Source organism: Tupaia chinensis, unplaced genomic scaffold (genome assembly GCF_000334495.1).
Source record: "Tupaia chinensis unplaced genomic scaffold, TupChi_1.0 Scaffold000381_1, whole genome shotgun sequence".
In the NCBI taxonomy this organism is placed as follows: domain Eukaryota; kingdom Metazoa; phylum Chordata; class Mammalia; order Scandentia; family Tupaiidae; genus Tupaia; species Tupaia belangeri.
This window is the reverse complement of record NW_006159883.1, coordinates 1,034,692-1,045,885: the sequence shown is the minus strand read 5'-3', so window position 1 is coordinate 1,045,885 and position 11,194 is coordinate 1,034,692. Positions and strand designations below refer to the sequence as shown.

The 11,194-nt window shown below is 39.3% G+C and overlaps 1 protein-coding gene across 3 annotated transcripts in view; it reads left to right on the top strand.

The window, feature by feature from the left end:
• Window positions 1-513: 513 nt before the first annotated feature.
• Window positions 514-11,194, top strand: part of NOSTRIN (nitric oxide synthase trafficking) — a 72,854-nt gene continuing 62,173 nt past the window's right edge. For 2 of the 3 annotated variants that reach the window (XM_006153568.3, XM_027773846.1), the window contains exon 1: window positions 515-739. In XM_006153568.3, coding sequence (XP_006153630.1) covers window positions 713-739 — 27 coding nt within the window. In that variant the 5' untranslated portion in view covers window positions 515-712. Of the gene's footprint in view, window positions 740-11,194 lie in introns of all 3 variants that reach the window. The other variant, XM_014589793.2, reaches the window with a different exon arrangement.

Genomic DNA, 11,194 nt, shown 5'->3' with positions numbered 1-11,194 from the left:
TGGGTTGAGGTAGGCCCAGAGAAGTGGTTAATATATGTCCACTCCCTAATAGCCACTACTGGAATTTTATAGCTACACTTCTATAGATGTAGGTCTCTAGTTGTTCAGTACCCAGGCCAGGGGTGATTTAGGGCAGGGGGAGTAGTGCTTAGTGTGTGAGAGTTACATAAAGGAGGTAGCAGGCAGTGTAGACCCTGGATTGGTTGGTTTGTATATCAAAGTTGTGCTCCTGGCCATCTCTAGGAGTTAGCTAACCTTGAAGAGGTATTCTTTCCTCAGGTTCACAAAGCCCAAAGCATCAAAGCATCATAAAGTATAGAAAATTGACAAATGTGTTATATAGCAAGATGAGAAAATGTGAATCCCTCCACCATCACATTGAGTGCCAAGATTATTGGGGACATGTTGCAGCTCTGGGCCTTCTCTCAAGGCTACACTGTTCTGGACTCAGTGTCCTGACCTCTAAATATTTACAGAAGTCATTTTCACCATCGCTCACTGGCTCTTTTGACCCAGAGCAGCACTTTGCTTTTTCAGGAAACAAACGGGATGAAAGTCCAGGGCTGGGACTTCCTCCTTGGTATGTTTGACAAGGACTGACGTCCTCTTGGCCCTTTGAATCCCGGAAGTCCAGGGCACACCCAGTCTTGATTTCAGTGTTCCAGAATGCAGGAGCGTAGGTAAAAAGGACAAACGCGAAAAGCATTTCAACATGAGAGACCCACTGACAGATAGCTCGGTGAGTAGTTTGGTGTGGTTTGTGTGCCTGCTGGGAGAGGGAAAATGCAGCATAAATATTACATACGAGTGTATTTTAACTGAAGAAATTTAAGACACTCAGAAGCCAAACGTGTTCAGATACTGGCTGTGGTACAAAAGTCTGTGGTTTTTCTTTGGTTCAGTTTAAAACAGAACCCCCTCTAGAAATGACAGGGCAGGTAATTGTCACTTTTCATTCCCACATCCTTGAAAAAAGTTTGAGTGGGTATAGCATCGTATTTGGAACCAGATGGTGGCTGTTGGGAAAGCATTCTCTAGGCACACACCAGTGGTGCCAACATTATGCGTGTGGCGTGGATACAAACACAGAGAATGCCTGCGGCCAACTCTCGGCTCCAGGAATGAAGTCAGGGAGGAAGGTTTTTGCATATTTTCCCATATTGCTTAGAGTCAAGGATTGTAAATCCTGTGGAAGGGAAAAATGGACTCTTTATCTGGCCTGTGGTGGTTCTCAGACTGGTTTACCAACCTGTTTGTCCTGGGAACATTACCAAAAAATAGAAGACTGGTCAAAAGTCCAAAGACACTGTGAGATTGTTAGCAACAATAGCAGAGAGATAATTTAGGAAATGAGAAACAACTGTAAGGGAGAGGGAGTGTATATTTATTTTGAAAATAAAGAAAACCAAGGATTGTCAGTGTCTTATCCCAATAAATAGCGCTGAAAAGCTGAAATTGAGGACACCTGAGAAAGCCGTTGCAATCGCTCTTTACATACTTTACTAAGAAAACAAACTGCGGAGACGCAGATAAATGGTGGCTGCAATAAAAACATGGAGAGGAAGATCAGCGAGGGTCATTGGCTTCCTTTTTGTTTATTCCACAGATAAAGAAAGCCCATGTTAGAAAAGATGGACTAATAGTTATTAGTCTATGAAATGACTTCAAGAATCAGATAAGCTAAGAGAGATAAACTCATAAATGACTAGTAATATTCATAATGATAATATAGCAGAAATGCCTTGCCTAATTTTATTTCTTAAATAAAAAGGTAACATGTCAATGTAAACCCAGATTTCAATGATGTGATTATATTTGGTTTTAAGAGTAAAAAAATTTTCTGCATGAATTTCCTCCATCTCAGTCTTCTCTCCATTGGTAATTATGAATAACTTTGAAAAAGTCATCGATCATTTGTTCATTTTTTCTTCCTTGAGTCTACTCTCTTAAAAATATTAAATCCTCTCCTGTCTCGACATCGATACCTTGATGGTGTTTTTGTATAGGGATGATAGCGTAGAACTTGGATTGGATAAATTGAGACAAAAACATGGTACTACTAATTACCAAAGAACAAAGTCAACACCAAGGAGTTAGTGTGATGGAAGAGAGGGTAACTGAGGCCAGGTTCAACTGAATTAAAAAAGAAATTGAAATCATAGCATCACTTTTTTCAGGCAGTGAAGTCAGTCTTTCAGATCAGAACCCGGGAGAAATGTTTTCTTTCAAGCAGCCCCCAAGATGACCTCTCTAATGTGCTAAATAGTTCCTTACCCTCTGTTGAGCCATTGCCTCAAGGGCTCTTGTCCTTGTCCATAACTCTGAAGGTCAATGGGCCTTAGAGCCTGGGAGTTAGGAAGAGGCGGATATCCCTTTAGCTTGTGTTTCTAAACTCTCTAAAGTCACAGAATACTTATTTATTTGCAGTTGTTTCATCTTCATCAAGTGTTCAAGTTGATTTCCTGGCATAGCCCTAGCCTGTATTTGGGGAACAGTGCTGTGTGAGTGAGGCTGCAGTTCAGGAACATGATGAAACAAGGGAATGGCTTGACACGGAATGCTTCACAAAACACCTAGCAATTTTTTTTTTGAGAGGTTTTTTTCACTATAGGGCGCGTGCGCTCGCCAGACTGAGAGAGACATAGAGACAGAAAGCGAGAAATCACCCCCCAGGGGGGATGGTCATGCCGCAATCCCTTCTCCTCCATTCTCCTCTGGGATCTTGGGCACGCACGCACATGCGCCTGGCGTGAGTTTTAAGTCACCGGGTCCAGGAGGCGAACAGCGGTCGACTACGTGGGAGTCCAACGACATAGCCATTACGCTAACTGCTGGTTCCCAACATTTAGCAATTTTTAAGAAGAAACCAAAGCTTAAAACACCTGTGATTTGTCCCATTCCATGAGTCCCTAGGGTTTCTCAGAACTCCATTCACAAAATCTTAGTTTAACTGCAGTTTTTAATCTGATCTATGCTAATGAATCTATGTAGGAAACTCAGTGAGTTTCATGAACACCAATGGGAAAAACATCTCTACCAACTGAAATTTAGAATTTCCATCAATCCTGAATACAGAAAATAAATCTCAATACTACTATCAGGGTTGTAACTTTGTAAACAATACAAATCAGATATTTCTATAGAGAATTATTGTTTATGCTCAACTTGACTTAGAAATTTTGATGATTCACATTTTTGATAATTCAAGTCTTCCAACGGTGTGATGGTTAAGGCAGCTAAATCCCGCAAGACAGTTTGTGTCACAAAATCCCAAAAGGAGAAGAAATGGAGGAAAAGAGATTGTGGTGTGGGTGTGATCATTCCCCATGGGGAGTGTTTCTCACTTTCCTCTTTCTCCATTTCTGTCTCTTTTCAACAAGTGCTTACATCCTCTGGCAAAGTTCAGAAAATAAATAAATAAAGTAAAACTTGGTCATTCTTTTTTTGTTCATTTGTTTATTTGTTTGCTAATAGGGTGTGTGTACTTGCCAAAGAAAGAAAAGGAGAGACAGAGGTAAAAGGTAAAAATATCACCCCTTCTAGGAGATGGCTATGCTGCAATCCCTTATCCTTCATTCTCCTCTTGAGATTTTGGGCATGCACACACTCATGCCCAGCATGCTTTTCAAGCTACTGGGTCAGGCACACAAACCATACCATCAATCATGTGAGGTTCAGCTTCCTTAACCTCCATACCATCTGCTAGTCAAGATAATTGTTAAGACTTGTTATTTACCACGTTAATAAAAAGCACAAACAATTTTAAAGAAGTTTTTGTAAATATGTGTATATAATTTCCTTTGTTATCCTGTGTTATTTTATTTTATACACTTAAAACTATTATTTTGAGTAAACTAGGTTTCACAAAACTACTAAAAGAACCCACCATATAAAAGAAAAAAAATTAAATCTCTGTTAGTGTCATGTTCCAGTGGGCAAAATAGTCTGAGAGCCCAGCCCTTCCACCTCAATGAGCTGAGTCTGTAATCACGTTAAATTACTGTCACCAGTGTAGTACAAAGATTGTCTAAATGCTGTGTAGGGATTTAAACTAATCTTGAGAGAGTCAAGACTTACTTGAAAAAGACTTTTTAAAGTTCTGATTTTGAAAAGAAAAAGAATTGGCTCTGGGCCTTGATGCCTATAAGCTTAGCTTCTAAACCTAAAAATATGCCAAGGGAAATCATCTTCAAATCCATGTGCAAGGAAGCAGACAGGATGAAATTATTCCCAAAGGAAATCATCTAATCTTTTTTCTTTTTACTCAAAACAATGCTCTAAAACCAAGGGCAAGCAACAAGCTATAACCAAGGTTTTGCTTTTTATGCATATATACTAGGGCACCTCAGAAAGTTTGTAGAAAAAAAACGGAATTAAAATATGAGCTTATTCTGGTGGGGAAAAAATGGAAATTATGCATAGTTTTTTCATAATACATATTTTACAGAACGTTTTGAAGATCGCTAATATAGTAGCAAGGGAGGGACCTGTCAGAGCAAGCCTTCTGGGCACCACAAGGTCTGTCCCCTCCCTCATGTCATCAGCTGTTGAAAGAGCACCAGGCTGTTCTCGAGGTTGGTAACCTGACCCAGATGTCAACTTGAGCTTTACAACTAGCAGCTTAGCCTGGGTCACCAGATGGTGACTAATTCAGAAGATGCCGGTGCAATGGTCCACAGCTCCTGAGGGATTCCGATTCACCACAGAGAGAGGGGAGGCAGGCTGAGTCTGGAGTGGATGTTGTGTAGCACATAGCATCACCTCTGTGCAACTGACATTCCACATTTCTTGGACCTCTGTTTCCTCATCTGTAAAGTAAAAGAAGAGGTTAGAGCAGAATTTGTTCCTTAATGTCCTATTTTATAATCTATGATAGCCTGTCATGGGATCTCCCAATAGCATAGAGATGCTAATAGATAAAGGTCATTTATTAGAGACAGTGATTTGAAATGTCACCCCCAATGAATAAGAAGTCATAGGAAATCAGTAGCACTGTGCTTGACTTCCAAAAGGCATCTAGAGTAAGCTCGTTTAATTAAATTTAAGTGAGAATGGCATGGTTTATTTAACACTCACAATTATTGAAAATCTCTTTTCGTAGTAACATCTAGAATAAAAATAGATTTTTCTACAATAAGTAAATTTGAATTTCTCAGTCATTCAAACTGCACAATGTCAGAAAAACAGGTAGACCAAACTAGATATAAGCACTTGTCAAATCCTTTCATGTGCTGATTATGTAAGTTACCAAGTTTTTTCTGTGATTACCAAGTTTTTTTCCGTAAGGGCAACATTTACACAACAGAATTTTCTTTCAATAGCTGGGCAGAAACATTTTTTAATGGCTAATGGACAATATCTGTGTAGACCAGTTGTCTATATGAAAACTTTCTCTTTGTTTTTTTTTCGATGGGGGGCAACCTCAGAAAAGTCCCAAAAATTTACCACTATCCTGAAATTCTTTTATTGAGAGGAAGAAAAACCCTGTTTTTTTTTTTCTAGTAATTAATATATAGCAATATAATTTCCTTTCTTATCCTGCATTAATTAATGATCCTAAGGGGAAGTAGCATGTTAGTATAAATACACATGGAGATACAAAACCAATAAGAGATTCTTAAATATTTGATAGGGAGCAGAGTATTCCAAAGCTCAATGGCTAGTAAAAGAATGATAAAAATCTACTTTCCTCATGACTTTGGCCAGAGCAGAACCCCCCTGCATTGCACAGATTACTATCACTGGGAGTAAATAGATTATGCTGATTAGCCATTTATAAGCATTTTGTTTCTGAGATTCCGTAATTGATTTGCTTACCTAATATTTCTAGTCATAGTTCAGTCCCTAGCTAATGAGATTATCTTCAGTTCTTTGGGCCTTAAAACTATAATAAAAGGATTTGATGTTGGTTTTCTACACTGTGCTTTATAGAACCACTTCGAGGCCTCCCTGGTAGACAGGAATGGAGTGAGACAGGGCTGGGAGAGCCAAAGCCAAGGTCAAGAGATTTCACACCCTCAACGCATATGTGGTGCGAGATTTTCGAATCACACACATGTGCGCGCGTGCACACACACACACACACACACACACACACTGGACTACATGGTCTCTGGGGTCTGCTTTGGCACTTACAGATGTTCACTTTTCACAGTTCTATTCTCCATGTCTGAGCAGGAAGTACATGATGAAAGGTACAGAATCATCAGTTCTAAATAAGGGCTGAAATAATGGAAATATTTTAGCTACTCTTTTTTATTGATGTCATCTTTGTCTCAGTTTGATTCAGAGTTTGTTAGGGAGTTTCCAGCATATTGTACATAGGTCAAAGATAAAGATTCTCTTTATTGCTTGTTATAAGCAGAACATCCTTCTCTTATCTGATCACTAACTTAATAATGTAATGTGGCTGGGAAGATGGGGCAGAGTAGAGCCATTGGCCAGTTTTCTCAGCCTGGAAGAACTTTCTCCATTTGCTGCACTGTTCCAATAGAAATATTTTCTATGTCTGTGTGATATGAACAAAGTTAGAAAGTACTAATCTATTAAATGACAAAAAAGCATCTTCCAACATCTGTAACTGGAGCCCTAGGGTCTAGGGTCAACCGAAGGCATAAACTGTGTCTTGTTTAGTAGCCCCTTACTTTAAAAAGCTGACTTGGAATGCCCTTAAAGAGATAGTCACTCTCCACTTTGCCACATCCTCCACCACTACCATGAAAGGCAACTGAGTTTTCAATCACTGGTTTATAAACTTTCGGTATGGTATGACCTTCTAAAACTATCCTCTGGAGACAGTACAGAAAGTGTTTTAGGGGGCTTTGATAGCTCTATAAGTTTGGGAAATGCAACGGTCCTTGCAGCCCCCAGCATGTAGAAAAATTCTCAACTGTTTCTATTCATTTCTACTTTGGTTAGAAGCAAGGTTTTCCCTCCTTGTCCACATTCTCATACTTGGTATCCAAGATCCGCTATCCTATCCTTAGGACTCTTGTGTGTAGACTGCCCTCAGGGGATGGTGGGCTAGTGGGGGCCCCTCCCTCGGGACATTTCATCTTGGATTCCTTTCCTTACACTCCTGATTTTCCACTCTGAAGGCTCCAAGTTGCTCTCATTTGCAGTCCCAGCCTCGTATAGTGTTGGAGAGCAGAAGAACTCACTCTGCAAGCATACATTCAAAGTTTTTTGTCTTGCACACAGCCCTGTGTCTTCTTCAGTGGCTCTTTGTTTCTATTTTCTATGGGCTGCAGAAACAGTTAACACAGTACATAAAAATACAACTTAAGTACTGTGAGATATTTCTAAATCAATCAAATAAGAAAACTGCAGAACCTATAAAGACAATCATAAAATTTCATTGAAAATAAAATAAGATCTGAACAAATAAAAAGACTCGTTACATCCTTGGATGAGAAATCTAAAAACCATAACAAAGTAAATTTCCCCAAATTGACATATATATGTAATGCGACTCGAATTAGGATCCCAACAGGCATTTTTTTTAAATCATGATTACATAAATGTTCGTATAGAATACATGCCCTAAAAGAGCCAAAGAAATTATACAAAGAGGAATAAGAGTTGTTTAAAGAGAGAGCAGAAGGAAAACGTTAATATCTCCGTAGCTTAGGTAGTGAGGACATAATGTTTCATTATTTTCTGTATCCTTTTTATGAAAGAAAAAAGTATTCTATAATTTACAAAAAAAAAAAGTTTTAGGACTGTGTGAGTTAGAACTGTGTTCAGCTGCATATTAGAAAAAGTTAAAATAAGAATTTTTAAAAATATGTATTTTTTTCAAACATCTAGTGGGCTCAAGAGTAGGTAACCGAGATGTGACGTGCCCTCCACAGCCATCAGGACCCAGGCGCATTGTCTTTTTTGTTCTGTTTTGTTTTGTTTTTGTTTTGCTATAGGGAGTATGCACTCGCCAGAAAGACAGAAAGAGACAGAGAGACAGGAAGTGAGAAATCACCCCCCGGGGGGATGGCCACACCGCAATCCCTTCTCCTCCATTCTCCTCACGGGATCTTGGGCACGCACACACACGTGCCTGGTGTGAATTTAAGCCACCAAGTCCGGGACTCGAACTGTGGTCGTCTACGTGGGAGTCCAGCAACAAAGCCATTATGCTAACTGCTAGCCCCCTCTTTTTCATTCCATAATCTCAGCATACAACATCCAGTCCCAATACCACTTCACTGTACTGGTCATGATTTCCAAGGACAGGAGGCAGGAAAGACAGAGAAGGCTTTCCTGAAACCCTACTCAAAGCTTTGGCCCACATCTTCTAGGACAGCATTTAGTCCCATGGCTATCTATCTAAGGTGATGGAGTTGAGAAATGACACCTAAGTATATTTTATGAAAAGTTATTTGGTGTTATAGAAACAAAATAAAAGGCTTAGTGAAAATTTTAGCAAGAATGTATAGGTGAGAGACTAGCAGTTAGTATAATGGCTATGTCGCTGGACTCCCATGTAGCCGACTGCGGTTTGAGTCCCAGACCCGGTGGCTTAGAACTCACGCTGGACGTGTGTGCGTGTGTGCCCAAGATCCCGAGAGGAGAATGGAGGAGAAGGGATTGCTGTGTGGCCATCCCCCCTGGGGGGTATTTCTCACTTTCTGTCTCTCTGTCTCTCTCTTTCTCGTGAGTGACATGCCCTATAGCAAAAACCTCTCCAAAAAAAAAAAAAAAAAATGTGTAGGTGACAAAGGAGTAGACAAAAAAAAGCTAAGCAGGTTTTTTTTACTAATGGACATTTCACAAATTTAGAATGCTCACCAAAGATTTCTCACGTACCCATGAGAGGAGAAAGGAGGTCTTAATGTATCATATCACTCATAGACAAAAAGCTAGGTTTTTTTTTGACATGTAATAATTGTACATGTTTATACGTTACAGTATGATGTTTTCATGTATGTATACATTGTGTGATGATCAAATAAGGGTACTTAGCATATCTAAAATCTCAAATGTCATTATTTCTTTGTTGTGAAAATATTAAAAAAAATCCTCTCTTCTAGCTATGTTGAAATAATACAATACAATAGTGTTAACAATATTACTCTTCTGTGAATAAATTCCTCCCATCTGTGACCCTATCCCTGTTAATTAATCTCTCCACATCCTCTTCCCTGTACCCTCCACAGCTTCTGGTAACCATTATTCTACTCTCCACTTCTGCACATAAGTGATACCAGGTGATATTTGTCTTTCTCTGACTGGTTCGCTTCACTTAACACAGTGTCCTTCAAGTTTATCCATGTTGCCATAAATGACAGGGTGTCATTCTACTTTTTGGCTGAAGAGTATTGCATTGTTTATATATACTATGTCTTCTTTACCCATTCATCCACCGGTGGATCAACTTGGGTTGATTCCACATCTTGAATCTTTATTGCAGTGAACAGTAATGCAATAAAAATGGGAGTACAGATATCTCTTTTTTTTTTTTTGAGAGGTTTTCACTATAGGGCGCGTACACTCGCCAGACAGACAGAGAGAGACATAGAGACAGAAAGAGAGAAATCACCCCCCAGGGGGGATGGTCACGCCGCAATCCCTTCTCCTCCATTCTCCTCTCGGGATCTTGGGCACGCACGCACACGCGCCCGGCGTGAGTTTTAAGCCACCGGGTCCGAGACGCGAACCGCAGTCGACTACGTGGGAGTCCAGCGACATAGTCATTACACTAACTGCTGGTTCCCCAGATACCTCTTTGACAGAGAGATTTCATTTATTTGGGCATAAACGCAGTACAAGGACCACTGAGTCATATGGTAGTTCTGTTTTTAATTTTTCTAAAAGACCCTCATACTGTTTTCCATAGTGGCTGTACCAGTTCACATTTCCACCAACAATGTAAAAGATTTCTCCTGGATCTACACCCTCACCAGCATTTTTGTCTCTTTTTTTTTTTTTTTTTTTTTTGATAATAGCCATCCTAACTGGGATGAACTGATATAGCATTGTGGTTTTGATTTGCAATTCCCCAGTGACCAGTGATGTTCAGGGTTTTGTTTTTGTTTTTGTTTTTGTTTTTGTTTTTTAAATATATGTTGGCCATTTGTATGTCTTCTTTTGAGAAATGTTTACTCAGGTCTTTTGTCCATTTTTAAATCATTTTTTTTTTACTATTTCATTGTTCAATTTCTTATATATTCTATATATTAACCTCCTTCTCAGATACATAGTTTGCAAATATTTTCTTCCATTATGAAGGTTTCCCTTCACTCTGTTATTGTTTCTTTTGTTGTGTAGAAGCTTTTAAATTTGAAGCAATCCTATTTGTCTATTACAAATTAGTTTATTGGAAATAAAAATCTGAAAGCTTGGTTGTCAAATAGTGATTTACTCTCATAACTTTTAGAGGTAAAGCATTGCTGCTTTATAACAGGCTACAAATGGAACCCCACTACAGGTGCTTTTGTTTGTTTTACAAACTGGAATATCTAGCTTTCCTGGGCTACTTTCCCATGTGGCCAACATGGGCCAGAGTGGTTCTGGCAGCCGTCTCCAGCACATTGCTCTCACCCTACGCCTCACTCATTGTGTTGCCTGACTGGTGCCTGCAGGTACATGATTTTGCAAACCCCTCTCTAGCAGTTAACAATTTTCTTTAAAAGCTTTGCATACTTCCCACTCTCTTTGTATTCCTGGAAGTTTTAATGGAGCTTTTCACACCTATTTTGTGCCTACCAAATTCTACCAAAGCTTTCTGTATTAAGTTCAGAGAAAAGTTAAACTACTGCATAAATATTGAAGGATTTACTATCCATAGGATAGTCGTAGGAATTGGTTTGTTTTATCCCCCAAAATAGAGACTTGGAACAGGTCATCACTTTAGATCCTCCTCCCTAGTGGAGCTATGTCTTCTCTTTGATACTCTGCTGGCACCATACACCATGTGCTACTGTGCCAAGTGAAAGGTTTTTTGTATCCTGAGGGTGTCCATATATATGAATGTGCCTGTTGCATAGGAGGCAGGCACTCAATAAATGTGAATTTCCTCCTCTTTTCCCTTCTCAATATAGTGTCCAACTGAATTCTGGAAACATTTGAGCACTGGCTCATGGTATGCACAAAATGACCATAACACAGCATTCAATCTACACAGAATTTAGATCTTCTTATGTAAAATCTCAGTTGAAAAAATGCAATCTGCTATTACACCTCCCAGATGGAAAGAATG